This window comes from Plodia interpunctella, chromosome 2, assembly GCF_027563975.2.
Source record: "Plodia interpunctella isolate USDA-ARS_2022_Savannah chromosome 2, ilPloInte3.2, whole genome shotgun sequence".
Lineage (NCBI taxonomy): Eukaryota > Metazoa > Arthropoda > Insecta > Lepidoptera > Pyralidae > Plodia > Plodia interpunctella.
In genome coordinates this window covers 11,586,532-11,606,171 of record NC_071295.1, presented here as the reverse complement: position 1 = coordinate 11,606,171, position 19,640 = coordinate 11,586,532, and the positions used below count along the sequence as shown (strand labels likewise).

Below are 19,640 nucleotides of genomic sequence, written 5' to 3'. Positions count from 1 at the left end.
GAGGCAGAAAATAGTGTTTCGTAATCGGTGTACCTAAAGCGAACTCCGTCCAGTCTCTTTGAATAACACGATTTCATATTTGATTCACGGAAGAGTTGTTGAGAGCAGTATTACAGAAACGACCGAATGAATCGATGTCACTATTGTGGCATTCGCGGATTTCAACGTACACACAGATTGAGCTAGCCCCAAAGTAAGTTCGAGACTTGTGTTATGGGATACTAACTCATCGATACTATATTTTATAACAAATACATACATCCAAGACCTGGGCCAATCAGAAAAAGATCATTTTCCATCATGACCTGACCGGGGATCTAACCCGGGACCTCGGTTCAGAGGCGAGCACTTTACCACTGCGCCACCGAGGTTGTCTTCGTTGTCTAGTTTTCTTCGCTATTGGGTACAACTGAGGGAACTCATTACGGTACATATTTCATAAAAATACTTAATGTTATCTCCTCTCACATCCTATGCACCACGGATCGGACACTAAAAAAATATGTTACCATTTAACGCTGGGTTCAGGGTAAGCTTCGACCGAGACGGAGAACTCGACGCCGGCGTCGCCCTCGGCCGCGGCCGCGTCGCGCAGCGCGCGCTGGAACTGCGGCCGCGAGCGCACGCGCAGCGCGCACGAGTCCCACGCGCTGCCGTGGACGTTGCGAATCTGGACACGCACATTCATAACTTTTTCTCTTCTCTCTTTGTTTCTTTAATAAAAAAAATAGATATGGGTGAATTTCACGAGCATTTTGTGCTCCGCTGCGGGCTGTCATTAGTGTTTATAAAATTTTACCATATACAGTAATTTAATTACCCTATTTTATAAATAAGTAAAATACTGTAAAGTATATTAATTTATAACATATTTAATTTGAAATTTTTATTGTTTATTAAAATAAATTATTTGACACTAAAGAAATTCACCCATATAGGTTTTTGAAGTGATGATATTCACATAGTTAAAGACCCACGTTAAAACATTGGCTACTTTATTTTTCAAAAATCAATCCGAATTGTTTATAATGGGGGTGAAAGTTTGAATGAAAATCATGTTTGTTGCGCTTCTGTAGAGAATTTCACACGAACGAAGCCGCGCCTCGTAGCAAATACCTCGCAGGAGTACTCCCCGGCGTCGGCGCGCGCGGCGGCGCTCAGCTCCAGCGCGTGCGCAGTCCCCGACGTGGAGATCTTCACCGCAGACGACTCCACCAGCTCTGTCTTGTTCTTGAACCTGGATACAATAGGCCGTTTCACTTATATTTATTACTAGCTGAGCTGAGCGGCTTCGCTTCAGTGGTAATTTAGGGATAAAAAGTACCCTATGTGTTATTCCAGCTAATATTTTACCCGTGTACCAAATTTCACAACAATTCGTCGAGTAGATTTTGCGCGAATGAGTAACAAACATACACACACACATCATTTCGCATTTATAATATTACAAGGACACAGGCACTTTATTACGTCAAATTTTATATTGAAAAATGGAATATAACAATTTAATTTAACATAACAATATGCTTCCTTAGTTATGACTAATGATGGTACAATAAACAGTTCATCTATCTATTTATCTAATAAGGCAATTGACACGAAAAATTCTGTGGTCACTGGACAATGGACTGGGAAAAAAGAATAAAATTGATTACCATTTGACGGTGGGCGCCGGTTCGGCCTCAGTCTCCACCTTGAAGATAATCGTCTCTTTCTCTTCACAGACCTTGTCCTCCCCCAACTTCTTGAGGATGCGCGGCGGTGACGTCACGTGCCACTGCCAGAAGTCCGAGCATTGGTTCACTTCGTTCCTGTTGTTCAAAATAAAATTAGATGTTTTCTTCTTCATAGTCGTATTCCTCATGACTGAGGATGAAACACACGTAACAACTTTCTTGGCATTGTTAATGGAGTGGTTTGCCATTGACTTCTCCATTTCACACACAGGTTAATAATTCAACAAGTGTGCAGGTTTCCTCACGATGTTTTTCCTTCACCGGAAGCAAGTGGTGATCGATGAAAACTTGATGAGTCAGATTGGTATACAAACTCATGTCGCACGAGTACGATTCGAACCTGGGACGTTTCGATCCACAGGCGGAGGTCTTAACCATTACACCACCACCGCTTCGTCGTCTACCAAGACGCAAAATATTTAAAAAGTTAAAAATAATGTCTTTGCTAACTAAAGTTCCGCTATTAGCGCTGTCTTCTCCGTCAACCTCTGCTAGGTGTGAACTTGTACTTAGTATTATTTGTATTATATTGTTGAGTTATACAAATAATGTGTCGATTGAAGTCGAATCACGTATTTTATTAGTAGCTACCTCCTCTACAGTCGATTTGGGATTAATTACTGGACGTATGTCTCACGCCTATTAATAAACAAGCAAGTGATAACTTTAGTGCGTCGAGAGACACAATTTAATGCATGAAATTTTGTTTCGGTAAAATAAAACTTATTTCAAACCGAACGCAAGCGAAGTTGCGATCTCGGCTAGTTGAATTATATATAACATGAAAAAATTTGACTTTGATTCTACTTTTATTTGTTACGTAATCGGAGGAAGTTAGGGGAGGCTTTTGCCCAGCAGTGGGACTCAAACAGCTAATAAAAAAAGTAATTACCAATAAATTGTAATACCAATAGCGCAGGCGACACTCTTAGAGTTGTCATCTGACCCACGATCCTGTCTAACCAGAAAAGTGGACTTAACCACTGAGTTCTTGAAGGTAAACAATAAAAAAGGAGGTACTTTTTTGTAAGTCGGTTAAAAAGAGACTCACTTAGCCACGACAGAATACGATCCAGTGTCCGTCAACTTGGCATCCTTGATGATAATCTTGTAGATCTCGCTCGACTCCTTCACGATCTGAATTCTTTCGGAGCTCTTGATCTCGACGCCATCTTTGTAGAAGCTGACGTCAGGCGCGGGCGTGCCTTCGATCTCGACGGTGACAGTGTGAGTGCTGCCGACCTGTTAAAAAAAAAAAACTTAATAAACTCGTTATTTGTTAGGCAAATTAAAACACTCCCGACTTTCAATATTCATTTTGCTACAACTTTTGACCGGCCGAAATTTAAATTTTGATCAATCATATCTAAGTGCCACCGGATAAAAATTTGCTATCACATAAAAAACCCCATCCAAATCCTAACACAGACAGACAGGCACACTTAACGGTCAAAATTATAACACTCCTCTTTTTGCGTCGGGGGTTGAAAATACTCTTCACCTGCGTTTTGGAAGTCGTCGGTGGACTTAGTTTTAAGTAAATCGTTGACGTCAATAAATGATGAACGTCAATGAATTTGACACGCTTCACGCCTCGAGGTGTATAGTGAACCCGAGGCCAGAGGTTTCATTGTGGCGAAACGACAACCACAGTGCAATGTCATTGGTTTGCTGCGTCTCACTTCGAATCGATTCGATGGTGAGAAGTGAAATGGAAACCCGCACTAAGCCTTCGTGTACAATGTAAGTAAGTCTATTGTGTAATCTGTTCGACGACCTTATGTACTTTTATATATTATTAGAAAAAAACATTGTAAGAAACAATAATGGTAAGCCGATCTGGCATGATAGGGACCGACACTGTTCAAATGAGTTTCTTTCGGCATTTCTTCCCAGCAGTGGTGGTTTCGAAATGCCAGTAGTTTGTAGCTTGTGAGAAATAACTATTTAATAGAAAAATTGACGTGAAAAAGTGCCTGTGAAAGTCTAATTTCTGAATAAATGATTTGAATTTGAATTTTTGAATTTGAATTTGCCCAGTAAAGCCTAATGGTTAGCCGGACTGTTACACTGCAGGTCCCGGGTGCGATTCCCGGTCAGGTTAATTATTGTTATATTATTAGGTTATGGAAATTGATATTTATCAGATACTTATCCTTACACATCATAAAAAGAAATCTCCTTGTACCGTATCTGTCCGTTACCAAGAACGCGATAAACTCAAAAATTATCAGACGGATTTTTGTAAGGTTTTCATCAATTCATAGTGTGTTTTCCGAGGAAGGTTTATGAGTATAATTTATTTAGAACTTTATTGCAAGAAATTACAAAAATATTACATATGTACAAACGGTGAACTTAACGCAATATGGCATTCGCCAATCAACCATAAGACCAAATAGATATATGGCATTATGATTCAATACAGATTTTATCCGTGCGAAGCCGGGTTGCTAATTGTGAATAAAAGTAGATAATCTATTTACCATGCATGTCTGGTTCTCAATCTTCTTCTTTATCTTGGGGGCGGCCTTGACGATGAGCTGCATGGTGCAGGAGTCTTCGCCCAGCTCGTTGGAGGCGGAGACGTGGTAGGTGCCCGCGTCCGCTGCGCTCACGTTCTTGATCACCAGCGACATACTCTCGTCGTCTTCGTACAGGAACCTGAGGAAATTTACATTATAAACTTGTCATTCTTTTTTTTATTTTGACATGTCTAAGGTGCAATAAAAAATGTTAACGTTTGCATTTTGAAAGCAGTTGTAAAATTAGATATAAAATATTTTTCAATTTAGATCGATTGTTATTTCGTGAACTCCTAGAAGTGGACTATTGGAATTCTTGGCTCCATAAATAGGGAAAAGTTATTTTCATTAAAAAATAAAGGCGCGTCCGCTGCGCCCTATTTTGAACAGAACATTGTTCAAAAACATAAAAAGGGGCGTGGTAGAACGTATTTTCCAATGATAAAACACTTTCGTCTTAACTTGCACCTTAAAAATTACACAACATTATATGCTAGAAAGTCTGATATAAAAAAAAGTATAATTTCGGAATTATACTTTTTATTCGGAATTATGTTTAAGATTTTAAGGTCTTTCTGATCCGAATCAGAAAGACCTTAAAATCTCAAGCAAAAGCGATCAAAAACTTGACTTAGCTTCAAGTTACTACTTACTTGTGCCTAGTATCAGCTTCAATGACCTTCCCGTCGTGTTTGAACAAGATGCTGGGCTTGGGGAAGCCCTTGCACTGCAGCTCCAGCATGGCGGAGCCGCCAGCGGACACGATCGCCTCGCGGTGCTCGATCACTAAGGTTGGTTTCTCAGGCTCGCGGTGGAGCTCATTTACTGCTCCTACAAGAGACAATAGTACATTGTACATCGAGAAACTATTTTTGTATTAAACTCACAGATATAAGAACATCTTACAAATGTATTGTTCTTATATCTGTGATTAAACTTTCAAAAAGAGGCGCAAATTGATGAAACGAACTTCGATTACTTGAGGATCGGGTCTTTGAAAAGGACTGAATGAAAGCCGCTTTCAACTTATGAAGATTTATAGGATATATTTATGCGCAGTGGATATTTTTGTGGCTATGACAATATAGCTATAGTTGCAGTCAATATAGATTTTTGGAAAAAGCGACGACTTTGCCCAGAATTAGGACAGAACTTAATTACCTTCTCCGTGCTTCGGAAGGCACATAAAGCCGTTGTTCCCGGTTGTATTTGCAGTCACCAATGTGCAATAGTCCCGCGTGGTTGATCATGGCATAAACTCCTTATCCATCCGTAACGAAAGCCAGTGCCCCAGGAGTGGGGACGTAGAAATGGTGATTACGATGATAGAATTTGTTATTGGAGTGGTCGGATACAACACGCTAGAAGTTCGGCGAGGTCTGTCATTGGCCACATATTCATTTAAAACAATAAGGGGACGCCTCTGCAGCAGTGGGGTGTTACAATGGATGGCGTTTTGCGTACCAAACCGTTACCTATGGTGACGGCGACCACCTCCTCTGTTCGCAATACCACGAGGGCGAATGAATATGCTCAAACATTCACCTCTGGCTAGAGCGCTGAGGGTCCTAAATGAAGTAGCAATTCAAATCGACTTATTTGGTTGTCCTTTGACAGAGTTCACAAGAGCTACATTGTATTTATTGTGTTATGGTAGAAACCATGTGTAATTTTAGATCTTAACTATTGCATTGGGAGCACCTGTAATGATAGTGTAAGATATAATATATGAAATAAATAAATAAATTACCTTGGACAGTGAGCTCTGCAGAGCAGGAGATGTTCCCAGTGCTGGTCTTGGCCACGCAGGTGTACAACCCGGCGTCTTCAGGCTTCACGTGTTGGAAAACTAAAGCTAGGGAGTCTTCGTCGTCTCCCAATAGCACCTGTAACGTATTACAATTATGTCTGTTCTTCTTCTTTTCGTGTAAATGCTATTAAACGATATCAGATTTGACAACCTCGGTGGCGCAGTGGTAAAGTGCTTGTCTTTGAACCGAGAGATTCCAGGTTCGATCCCCGGTCGGTCGATCTTTTTCTGATTGGCCCGGGTCTTGGATGCTTATCTATATATGCATTTGTTATAAAATATATTAACGTTAAGTTAGTATTCCATAAAAATGCTAGTAGTTTGTAGCTTTGGTAAACATCATTTAATTTAGAATATGACGTGAAAAAGTGCCTGTGAAGGCCTAATTTCTGAATAAATGATTTGATTTTATAACAGAAGTCTCGAACTTACTTTGGGGCTAGCTCAATCTATGTGATTTGTCCTAATATATTAAAAAAAAAATCCTGACAAGTGTTGTGCCACAGTTTTGTCAATTTTATTTTTTTAAATCATCATAAGTGCAGGAGTTAGGCACAGGGGGCACCTACACACAAGACAGTAACTCCATAGAAAACTGAACTAAACCCCATACTTTGAGGTGAAAAATATACTTAATATTTGAAATATTCGTACCTTGAACCTTTCCTCTGGGTCGAAGGGCTGCCCATCTCTCTTCCATGTAAAGGAGGGTTTCTCACCCTTCGCGAGTAAACCTTCTCCACCAGGCGGCAGCTCGAAGAATATGTTTTTGTCATCTAGTAAAAATTAAGAATATTTTTTGTAAAACTATTCTCATCCAACATTTTAAACCCCTGACGCAACAATGGTGTTATAAGTTTAACGTGTCTGTCTATCTGTGTATCTGTCTGTTGTATCATAGCTCCCAAACGGATGAACCAATTTTCGTTTAGTTTTTTTGTGTCATAGATAAATTTATCCCGAGTGTTCTTAGCCATGTTTCATGAAAATCTGTTCAGCCGTTCAAAAGTTGTAGCGAAATGAATATTGAAAGTCGGGAGTTTTTTAATTTGTCTAACAAATAAACTTGTTGTATATAATCATGTACTAATTTGTCATAGATTTTGCCCCTGATGGCATCATCCACATAAAACAATGGACAACACTCAACGGCCCACGCTAAGCTCTAAGATTATAGTGGGTCCGGTGACACAAAAACACAGAATCGGGCACAACACACCCAAAACCACAGACAAATATCTTTAATAAGAACAAATGTTTGCTCGCACTGTGAATCAAACTCGCGTGGTGGCCACATTCAATGATTTTCTAAATAATAGAATAAAATATGAAGCATGACCTTCACTTTGACAGTAACTTTAGTGCCGACAAAATATATGTCAGGTGCAACATATCAGTGAATCTATTTCCCATGAACTATTTATAACCATTGCATGAAATATATTGGAGGGCTTCCAAACATCGTAAAAATGCGGTTCTCACATAAAAATAGAACTGACCGTTTATCACTTTGTATAATTAAAATTGGTTTGGCCAAACAGTTAACCCATTTATTGATAACAGTTACTATTTAGTAACTGTTATCAATAAATGGGTGTAATGTCAACTCAATTCAACCTATTTTGTGCAACAAATATAATTTGCAAAGAAAAATAAACAAGAAATACAACATATTGTAACTCCTGTGTGAGATTCGTCTTGATAGTGTAGCGGTGGTAGTGTACGCCCGCCTGTGGATCGAAAGGTCCCAGATTCGAATATTACTCGTGCCACATATTGTTTGTATGACAATCTGACTCATCAATACATATAATAAAACAGTAGAAAAAAAAATCGTGTACATTGAATATATTTGCATAAAAACAAAATTAGGCGATAGAGTCATAGTGACAGAGAAAGAATTTGAAAAAAAAAAAAAATCGTTGCCTGTAAAGTCGGTTTTACGGGCGAAGATTTTACGTGACAACGTCTTTTTACGCGCGCGGCAGACCGATCATAGTTGAGTGGGAGAGAGACGCAAGGCATTCGGCGGGCCTCTCTCTCGTTCGGTGACTTGGGTGGTTACCGGGCGTTACACTTTTTCATAAGTGACTCCCAGCCGCAACCTAATTTAAGACGTTGTCACGTCAAAAACCCTGTCTGTTTGTATACGCTAATCTTCGGAACTACTGGACGGATTTGAACGAAACTTTTTTGTTATATAGCTATTAAGCCTGGGCATAATATAGGGTACAAATGATTTTGAAAACTGGAATATCTGATGGAGAACAATGATGGTACAGCTAAACTATAGGAAATATAGAATTCACGTCTTAACAAAAGCTATTCAGCCTGATGAGCATTTTCTGTTGAGGTATAAAAATCGTAGATCTGGAACACCTGAAGAAGAGTCACTATGGTCCAGCTGAACTATAGGTAATATATATTTCAGTCGTATAAGCATCTTCTGCATAGGTATCGTTATGCTTTGTCTCGTTAAATTTGTCTAATAATTCTGACTCCTTACCAAAAATTGTTCGGCCACGCGAACGAAGTCGCGGGCATCAGCTAGTGCATAGTAATTTTCATCGACCGCCATTTGCTACCAGTGAAGGAAAACATCGTGAGGAAGCCTGCACCATTGTTGATTATCACCTTGTGTGTGAAATGGGGAAGGAAATAGCAAACCACTCCATCAATAGTGCCAAGAAGGTTGTTGTCCACGTGTCCACGACCCTAAGCCATGAGGAATACGACTATGAAGAAGAAGAGAGTGTGCGATTTAAAAACATTGATTGTTTAAAATTAGTTATGAATATGATTCAATATATATTTTTTGCATATTCCACAGGCAAATCAGGCAAGTAGGTCACAAGTCCAACACACTTGGTTGAACGTCGGCCTTCGTACAGAGGAAATACATATAACTACACATAAATACACGGCCCTGTCACAGTTTCCACGAATATGAAATATACTGAATGTTTCAAGAGAGCGTTGCCAAAAATAATACTCGTGTTAATGTTTTCTTTTGTAAACGTTTGATTGACAATGTTTGTAAAGAAATTTTGAACACTTAGACATGAGATCTTTTATGTATTGCTCTATAAGCTGATTTTTTTAAAATCGATTATTATTTAGTACTAGTTTTGCCTGCGGCTTTGCCCACCTGAATTTCATAGCAAAATCTCAATAAATTTATTTATCGCATACTCTGCAAGACTGGTAAACATATATGATTCAAATTCGCATTTTTCTCATCTTTAGTTCAATTTCCTGTTTCCCGCTGCGTGTCTCGTCCCGCAAACGTGAAGATGTTAACCCGGGATTCTGAGGCATTTTTGATTCATAATTAGTTTTTCAATTATCCTACGGGAACCTGAACATTTGCCGGGATGAAATGTATCTAATTTTCCTATAGGATCCTCCTCATTTTCCGGGTTGAAATGTCTATAAGATGTTAACCCGGGATTCTGCGGCATTTTTGATTCATAATTAGTTTTTCAATTATCCTACGGGAACCTGATCATTTACCGGGATGAAATGTATCTAAGATGTTAACCCGGTATATAAGGTACCTACATACCAAATTTCAAGCAAATCGGTCCAGTAGATTTCAAGTGATGCGCGTTCAGGCAGACAGACAGACAAAAATTTCCAAAACTATATTTTCGTCATCTATATCAGTAATTAAGTATATTCCATGAAGAATTTAAAAAAATATCCAATGTACAAATTTGGCCTTTCTTCAATTTTATTATATGTATTGATGTGAGGTGCAAAATCTACTCCCTAGTCCAGACAAATAATAGGTCATCAGAATAATGTGAGTTGGCTGCTACCATTGATAGACCCCCGACTTCTTTTTATCGAGTCAGATTAAATTTAAGTTGCCTAAAGGCATCTGACATTTTAAGACTACCTACTGAAATTTTGTGGCAAATAGTTACACGTACACTAGTGAACTAAATTGACCACAAACGTGTAGGATTACCCTCGACGTTTTCCTTCACTGGAAGAGCCCTTTGAGGCGAATCACAACGCCTTTAAAGCCACATACGATTACCTTTCACCTTTAAAGCCGCTGTAGACTTTGTATTTATTTATTTATTTATATTTGCATACCTATATTCGGTAAAACATGTAGGTTTAAGTCAATTTGTATATTTGTACTCGTGTTTTTGGCAAATAAATGTTTTCTTCCTTTTGTGGCGACATCTTCCACGCCACATGCACAACGGCGCAGATGTAAAAAGCCGACCAAACGCAACTAACAACAAGCCACACAAGTGATCCAGGACACTACGGACAGATGGCACGACGGTCGACTCACTATGGACAGCTAACAAGCCTAGACCGCGCAGACAGTGCGTTTTCGATTGGAAGCATAAATACAACCTCTGACATGACACCGTCGGAGCCGAGCGGTTCCCCGGGCGCAACACCTAGCCTGGCGGGAAGATCTTACCTTTGTGGCGGTCGAGCATAATCACCTAGCTCCCGCTACACTTTCTTTACGAAGAATGACTCATTATTATTATTGTTATCAACCAGCGGGTCCATTATGGTAGCACGTTGAACCTTTAGTTCTTACGTATGTATGCCCATGTCACACGCATCGGATTTCTGAAGGACTGCATCTGTTATCTGATGCGAAGTGCCTGTAGTCCTCCAGCACTGTACACGCAGCTTCAACGAGGTCCAGCCGCTTACCAGTTACACAATGATATGCTTCCTAGACTCGTCTACAAACCCTGACTTACCAACAACAGTGACAACGGCTTCGGTCTCCACTTCGCCGTAGATGTTGACGGCCCTGCAGGAGTACTTCCCGGCATCGCTGGGGTTGACGTCAGCGATGACCAGCTCGTAGCAGCCGCGGTCTGCGCGAGTGCGGACGATCGAGGTGCGGTCGCTCTCTGAGCTGCTCACTATCTCATTGCCGTTGTAGAAGCTGGTGGATTTACAATGATACAGAATATATTAGTTATTTATTTAAACTTTATTGTGCAAATTAAAAAAATATAATAATATTACCTAGCACTGTGGTAGGTGATTAGCACTAAAATAGAGTTAATCGAGCAATCAATAAAGTTGATCAATTGAAAGTAGGTGAAATTTGATTTAGAAGATTTATTTATTTACCAATTTTACAATTATTTTTCACAGGACTGAATTAACAATAGTGTAACTACTATGTTCTATATAATAATATACTTATAACTAATAGCAAGTGCTACATATGTGAATTCACCAAGAGAACACGAAAATAAATCTATCGAGGCAGCCACTTGGTTTGATTACAGACATACCAACGTCGGGACAGCTGAAACTAAACAAAAGCCTTTAGGCGCGATTGGTCCAATTCGCTATTGAGCCAAAGTTCCAAAAAATGTTCAATTCGCGGTTGGTCCAATACGCAGTTGTTCCAATGCGCAGTTGGTCCAAAATATACGATATTTCCGAAATTGTATAATTTACATTTGACGACCTCGGTGGCGCAGTGGTAAAGTTCTTGCCACTGAAGAGTTCGATCCCCGGTCGGGTCATGATGGAAAACGATCTTTTTCTGATTGGCCCGGATCTTGGATGTTTATCTATATATGTATTTGTTATAAAATATAGTATCGTTGAGTTAGTATCCCATAACACAAGTCACGAACTTACTTTGGGGCTAGCTATATGTGTGGTTTGTTTTTTTGTTTACATACATATACATACTAATCAAGTCTTTATCCCTTACGGGGTATGACAAAATCAGTATAATGTCAAATAGGTGCGACTGTAGTACATTTTATTTTTTTACTTCATTTGGTTGAGTTTTTTGACGAAACTACACGTACAACTAATATTTATAAGTAGAAGCTTGTAACACATATGATTGGTAATGTGATTATGAATAAATATATATTCTAAGAAATATGTTATTTAATTTTGGAAATTGTTTATATTGGACCAATTGCGAATTGGACCAACCGCGAATTGGACCAATCGTGAATTGGACCAATCGCGCCTAAAGGAACAAAAACTTGTAAAAAATGTAATGTTTCTCGGAATACTTACAACTTGACGTCTGGGTTGGGGTCGCCCTTGACCTTGACCATGAACCTGAGGTAGGTATTCTGCAGGATCTCAGTGTCCTTCAGAGCCACCAGGAAGTACGGTGCGTTGAGGGCATTGCGAGCTTTCCTCTCATCTGCGGTCACTGAAATGTGCGCGTGTTCCAATATTAAAATACCGTAATTTACTAACGATTTATTCCTAACACATTGATTGGTCGGTTCCAAAATGCATTGCATGTGATCTTGTGTATATACAAATTATACAGCGTGTTGTTTTTTATTGTTGCATATTATTGCGTCTGCATTCAATGTGTTAAGATATGCATGTTTATCTATGTGTTCGTTTCGAATTTTAGTTGAGTTGATAAATCGAACCTATAAATCAAAAAAGAGACATGATAATGAGAAACAAACAAACCGTATACTTTTGTCTTACTTTGAGACATAGATAAACATTTCAGAGTGATACACAATTAAAATAGAATAATAAGTAAATATCAACTTCCTACAACAACGATATACTTGTAATAAAACTACATTGACATGCAATAACAACAGTGAATATAAATAAAATCGCGTACGCAGTGCGGAGTACCATATATAGGAACTATGTTATATACGCTTTACAATGTCTTAATCATGATATGGCAACATGCACGATAATAGAAAGAGGAAAACAATATTCAGATTAAAAATCGAACATTAATTTTTTAAAATATTTTATATGTGGCCAGGAAGATGTTTTAAAATTTGGAGAAAACAAAAAATAAGAAAACTTACGCTCCTGGACGACTAACTGAGCGGTGCAATGCGAGTTTCCTTTCACGTTTTCCGCTCTAGCCGTGTATAATCCTGAATCGTCTTCGCGGCAATGCTGTAGTTCCAGTCGGTGGTTGCCGTTTTCTTCGTCAGTAATCGTGACACGGTCCATTAAGCGGTCAGTCAGAGGTTTGTTGTCCTTCAACCAGGTCACCTTGACGGAATCCAGGGATTCGCGGAGCGTGCATTGGAACGTAGCGTTTTCGCCAGCTGGGGAGTCATAGAAAGGTAAAGGCGCGGGAGTTCGTACAACCGTTCTAATTTTGAATAATATATATTTGTGGCCAGTCAGTCGGTTGAAATTTTAACTTTAAAATACTGGCTATATGTACGAAATCTCACTGAAGAAAATACAAATGAAAATAGATTGTGAAGCTTTGTTAGTTGAGTGTTGTGTATGTTACGGTCTAAAAGCGTATATACAAGCACTATGTTGTGTCTACTTGTACAACGAAGTGTTTTATTCTACTAGACTTACGCTCAATGTTCTGGCCTTCCAAGGTCACGTTGAAGACCGGCCTTCCATCTTGAGATGCGGACTTCGAAATCGGTTTCATCGATTCGTATTCGCCGGCACTGAGTGAGCCATTGGCGATAGCTGTTTTAGAGTATTTGTTTTCGTAAGCAGTCTCGCCGTTTTTAGCGCTAAAGCTGGTCTCAGATTTAGATGTTATTCCTTCAACCTTGCCATTGTCAATGCTAGCTTCCAAACTGTATTTGGAAGAGCGCCCTTCAATCTTAGTAGAGCTTTCATCAGATAAACCGACACCATATTTAGCAGCGATGCTATCGCGTTTACTACTGCTTTCATAATTGGATTCGATACCGTATTTGGATGCGATCGAATCAATTTTAGATTCTTCAGAGCCCTCGATTTTGGAGCTGGAGTATTTGGACTCGTAGCGGGTGGAGACCCCTCCTTCTATGGAGCCTCCGCTCTCGTACTTCCCGCTTTCGCGACGCGAGCCGCTTTCGCGACGCGAGTAGGATGAGATTCCAGTGCTGTCATAGCTGGATGACTCATAGCGGCCGCTACGGGCGCTACTGGAGTATTCTGGAAATAAATTTGTTCTTGAAGCAGTGGTGGTGTTAACAATACTAACAACCTGACGACTGAACTGGTATTAACAATGACAACAATAAAGTTAGTGCCACTCTGCAATCTCACTCTCACTCTCCAATTTGAGTATGGCATATTGCATTGAAAGTTTAGAATTATCGACAATAATAATTGTTACAATTCAATCCGATATAATTAAAGTGAAATGATATTTATAAATTTATGTACACAACATAACAGTGTAAATATAAAACTTACAAATAGGAAACTAAGTACAAAGGTACTACTTATTTCTATAGAAATTTGTACTATAGAAATTGTACCATTTCTATGTCAGAGAGAGAGGGAGAAACTATTGCAGTTTACTTTAATTTTTCTCATTGCTGAACATTATAACGAAATCAATGCTGACAATTTGCAACTAATATCATAATGCTTTTAATTTGAAAGATAATTTAAGTTACCTACGCTCATATTTTTATACCGAAACTGAAAAAAATACCATTATATATTACAAAGACCTTACCTCCAGAGAGTCGAGAACTGCGACTATATCTCGACATCTGTTCGTCTGTTGCTTCTTCCGCTACAGTTTGGCCGCTTGAAGTTACTTCTTGTGTTAAAACTGCGCCAGATGCGCTAGATCCCTGAACTTTCACTTCACTTTCAGTTGTGATCACACGTTCTTCAGCACTTAGTCCAAGCCAATCTTTCACTTGTTGCAACGAGTCCCCGTGCCCTGCAACTGTCACTTCACTAGTTGCACTGACGGTTACACTTTCAGTTTTAGATTTAGCGTCTAAAGACGCTTTTCGTAAAGCTTTCAATTGTGCCAACGAGTCTCCTTTGGTTGTTACGTTGATTTCCCCGTTTCCGACTTGTGATTTCTTCTCTTTATTTTCTACACTCGAAGATTCTACTTTTGCCTGAACTTTGCTAACTTCAACTATAGACTCTTTTGATTCAACTTTAGGTTCTTTACTAACAGCAGACTGCTTTTCTTCAACAGTTTCAGCGTCTGACTTTTTATTTTCAGCTGTAGCCTTAACTTTAAATTCTTTATTTACTGCTACGGCCGATTGCTTTTCTTCAATAGTTTTAGAGCTCAATTTTTTAGTTTCGGCTGTGGCCTCAACTATTTCTGTCCGAGATTGTTGTTCCTGTCTTTGTTCTACGTGTTGAGTTTTAGTTTCAACACTTTCAGCATTAGATTGTTTGTTTTCCGCTTTGAGAGACGCTGATGAAAGTCCAGAAATTTGGTTAGTTTCGGTAGTTTGTGCTTGAAGTTTACTCTTATTAGATTCTGCAACGTGAACTTCGCCAACTACACTCTGTTTAATTTGTGTCTGTTGACTTGACTCAAATTGTTGTGTTTCTTGTGAAGACTCAGTGACTTCGACACAGGTTTTTGTCTTAAGAAACACTTCACTTGATTCTGACTGAACAGTTATCCCTGCTTGAGCTCTTTGTTGTTTTTCTGTCTCTGAAACTTGAGTTTCTTCAACGCGAGCGCGTTTCTCTTGTATTTTCTGTCCAGTTTCAGCAGTTGTCTGAGTGACTTCTATTTCTTCAACGTGGGTCCGTTTTTTTTGGACAGCCTGCCCTGTCTGGGATACCTCGACTTCTTCGACTCGAGAACGTTTCTCCTTGGCTTCTTGTAAGTCGTCTGGTCGTTCACGTTTCTTTTTGTTCTCGTCTGGTGGTTCTGGAGATGTTACTTGAGGTGGTGATAGTACTTGAAGGTCGTCAGCGGCGTGCTCTGCTAATGCGACTAAAGAAAATAAAAAAAAAGAGAATTAAACAGAGATTACACGAATGATACGAATATCATCGTAAGCGACACTTCGGAAAAATTTGAAGGAGAGTTCGTTATGTATTTTAAAAAATTACATCAAATAGTACTAAAGAAGAAGGGAAAATAACATTATTTGTGAAATAATATTATACTCGTATCACTAGACAGGTCAATACATTGAAATAAATAAAGTTTACATCAAAAATGAAAGGTTCATTGCATTGAAAAAATAAACTTACCAAGATCGCTCTGGTGTTGTCCAATCTCCACTAGCCAAGCGTTCTTCACGTGTTCTTTATGAGCCGCAAGGGTCACAATTGAAGGCGGGTTTTTCTGATGTATCTCAAACTTCAACTTCTCAGCTGGGTTGTCCTTGACCTCGGCTTCCGGGAGCTGAAAGAATTCTCAATGGAGTAAAGAGACCCGCTTGGATGCAGGCCAAATGCAGATGGATGGTTTCTTATATTGCTCTATTTTTGGCGAGGGAAAGTCAAAGCTAAATTGGTTGCGCAATACAGTTAACAGCTGACAAAATTTGGATTTATATACGACATATATTACTTGTGGTTGATAATATAATTTAGTTGAATTTTATGATTTAACAAACGACGTTGAATTTATTAATAGTTACTAAGAAGATAAACTATTTTTGGAACTAGTAAGAGCTTCTGACGTGGCAACTTGAAGAATGTAAGATCTCACCTTGATAATATCTTTGAGAACGAAGACAGATCTGTCTTCAGATACCCTCTTGACTTTACAGATCAAGATCCTGGCTTTGAACAAGAAGAGGTACCTCTCCTTGGACTTGCCCTCTTGGTCAGTGACGGTGAACCAGTCGTGGGTGAGCAGCCGCCCTAGTTTGTAGATGTTCCCGCGGTAGCCTTCGATGCTGGCAAGGAATTTGTTGTCTGTGGCGCGGTTCGGGACGGATAGGAAGAGCTCAAGAGCCTTTTGGAGGTCGCTGCTGTCGTCGCCGAGACGTTTGGAGTACTTCACCAGTTCCTGTTAAGTTAAATAACATTAAAGATAAAAGAACCAATACTTTTTCCGTGTCTTGTCTCGTTTTAAGGTCGGCTTATAGATTCATCATCAGTCATGCGGATAGGCGGGTTTTAACGATTGCAAAAAGCCTACTGCTCGATGCCTTACGAAGGAGCCACGTAGGAGCTTGAGATAGAATTTGTGGTCACCCATCCAATGGCCGACCATTGTGAAACTAACCGAAATGAAACGTGAGCCGAACGCAATAACTAAAACTATTTACTATATAACTTATTACCTAAAAGTAATTGCTTTGTAAGTTCGTTTGGAGCAATATACATCATCTTTCAGCAGAATTATATAAACCACTCTAAAGCGTCGCGTTCTCATCAGGTAGTTGAATACGATGGACAACATTATTATGCGCCTAATAAACAATACGTTTATAACAGAGATAAACCCAAAACAACATATAAAACAGCAAGTAAATACCAGTGTAAAGGACAAAGATATTTGTCAAACGATATTTATAAACATTACCGTACATACCAAACATTCAAAAGGTCACATCTATCTATTTACAGTACAGTCCACTTTAAATTGCATTAGAATATATATATATATAGGAATAAAAATGTTGACAAGCTTCGTATCATTTCTAGTTTAGACTTTGTTTTAAGTAAATTTTGACGTCAAGGCGTTATGTATAGCATTCTAAGTTAATTTTGAATTTGATCTAGGTTATTTGACGAAAGAATTATTAAAAGTAGCAATCTTGTTAGACACAAAAACTCGAACGTGCAGAGTATTATAGGCTTTTACGAGTATACGAGAACGTAATCGTATCGACAACGTCAATATATATATATATAAATATTATTAATGAATGCATATATAATGGCTAGTGACTGCATTTTTTTATGGTTTTGTGAAATACAAGACACGCATGTTTTTTTAACTAATTAAAAAAATAAATTGAGTGCGTTTGACTTGATGCGGTCTCAAAATATAGAAAATCTATATTTCCCTGCGTGCATACGTGTAGGAGGAGACCCAACCCCAAATGAAGTGGGAGGGGTGGTGGTGAAGAAGAATATTGAACGGGAAAATCTTCATAAGTTCTTTGTAAAAGTTCAACAAATCGCCACGAAGAAATAAAAAGTTAAGTAACTATATCAAATATAACGTCATAGTACATGTTTGTAGTCTGGTTTCGATAACATTACGTCATCCCACCCAATCTTTGTGTACATCCGTCTATTTATAATCCAATCTGGAGCGTTTGCCAAAACACAGATGACAAATAAGATTTTATTCACGTTTCGTTCGTAGTCGAGTGCTGATCGCTTTTTATACAAGATTGAAAGGTTAGTGACCTGTTGAAATGTTTGAATAATAACACTTGCTAGAAATATATATTTCTCATTTATTAGAGACGTATTGTAGAACATATAAACTGTTTTCGGGATTTATACTTTTGACTAAGATTAAGATTAAGTACGGAATAACTAGATTTTTTTTTAAAACACTAGCGGTAGACTACAGCTCCGCCCGTAGTAGCCTCTTTGATATCGGGTCATCAACTATATATTTACAAAAATTCGTTAAATTCCGCCCAGCGGCTGAGCCGTGAAAGCGTAACAGACAGACTTTAGGATGTATAATATTAATAATAGATAAATAATAAATAAATAAATATATTAGGACAAATCACACAGATTGAGCTAGCCCCAAAGTAAGTTCGAGACTTGTGTTACGGGATACTAACTCAACGATACTATATTTTATAACAAATACATATATATATAAACATCCAAGACCCGGGCCAATCAGAAAAAGATCATTTTCCATCATGACCCGACCGGGGATCGAACCCGGGACCTCTCGGTTCAGTGGCTAGAACCTTACCACTGCGCCACCGAGGTCGTCAGTTAAGTAGGTAATATATATGTTATATATAAGTATATGTTATATATAAGTATACATATAAGTAGGTATAGATATGATTTCTGTGTATTGGCATCGGGAGGAAAGTTAATAGTAAAAAAGGCAAAGAAGCTGGCATTCCAACTTTTTTGCACACACAGAATCTTTATTCCTAAATTCCTACAGGAATTTGGGTGGTCCTCAGACGTTTTGAAAATTAATTATTTCTTAAAATTGACATCACCACAAGTACAGATTAACATATTTAAAGTCAGACAGTGAAACTAATTTTTGTGTTTGTCAAAATTTTATAAAGCGTCGAAACGCGATTTACAATATATATATATATATATATATATATATATATATATATATATATATATATATATATATATATATATATATATATATATATATATATATATATATATATATATATATATATATATATATATATATTGTAAATCGCGCACGATAATACCTTTAAACTGCATCTCACAAAACTATCTAAGCTCGTAAATGTAATGGAAAATATATGAACTTATTTATACCAATCTCAACTCGAATATATTTTTATCTCTTTCTCGTCTGAACGAATAAATATTGTAAATAAATTATACTACAATATTTATAGCGTGATAAGGAGATGAAAATGATCCTGATTCAACTAAGATGCTTTAACAGTTTTCCTACTTGTTATTTATTATTGATAATAAATACACATAATTATTATTTTTGAAAAAAAAAACCTTAATCTGTTTTTGAAAAGACGCGAAATAAACTCCGTTTTTTACAGTTTTTCACGACTATGATTATGAAAAGCATACCTTTAAAAGCAACTGGTAGTCGTTAATCCTCTGTATAGGAAGCTTCAGATGCTCGGTGATGCCCTTATCGTCTCCGAGTTTGTCAGCCAACGCCTGAGGACAAACAAATATAATATT

The 19,640-nt window shown here is 38.2% G+C and overlaps 1 protein-coding gene across 9 annotated transcripts in view; it reads right to left on the bottom strand.

Moving 5' to 3' along the window:
- Positions 1–19,640, bottom strand: part of Obsc (Obscurin) — a 122,527-nt gene that overhangs the window by 32,454 nt on the left and 70,433 nt on the right. For 8 of the 9 annotated variants that reach the window (XM_053754263.2, XM_053754245.1, XM_064436883.1 and 5 more), the window contains 16 exons: positions 19,524–19,616; positions 16,489–16,791; positions 16,026–16,179; positions 14,518–15,762; positions 13,410–13,985; positions 12,893–13,141; positions 12,114–12,255; positions 10,814–11,004; positions 6,726–6,847; positions 6,012–6,147; positions 4,915–5,092; positions 4,223–4,400; positions 2,788–2,978; positions 1,656–1,811; positions 1,117–1,237; positions 510–670 (listed from right to left, as the gene is read on the bottom strand). In XM_053754263.2, coding sequence (XP_053610238.1) covers positions 510–670; positions 1,117–1,237; positions 1,656–1,811; positions 2,788–2,978; positions 4,223–4,400; positions 4,915–5,092; positions 6,012–6,147; positions 6,726–6,847; positions 10,814–11,004; positions 12,114–12,255; positions 12,893–13,141; positions 13,410–13,985; positions 14,518–15,762; positions 16,026–16,179; positions 16,489–16,791; positions 19,524–19,616 — 4,196 coding nt within the window. The remainder of the gene's footprint in view (positions 1–509; positions 671–1,116; positions 1,238–1,655; positions 1,812–2,787; positions 2,979–4,222; positions 4,401–4,914; positions 5,093–6,011; positions 6,148–6,725; positions 6,848–10,813; positions 11,005–12,113; positions 12,256–12,892; positions 13,142–13,409; positions 13,986–14,517; positions 15,763–16,025; positions 16,180–16,488; positions 16,792–19,523; positions 19,617–19,640) is intronic. The other variant, XM_053754221.1, reaches the window with a different exon arrangement.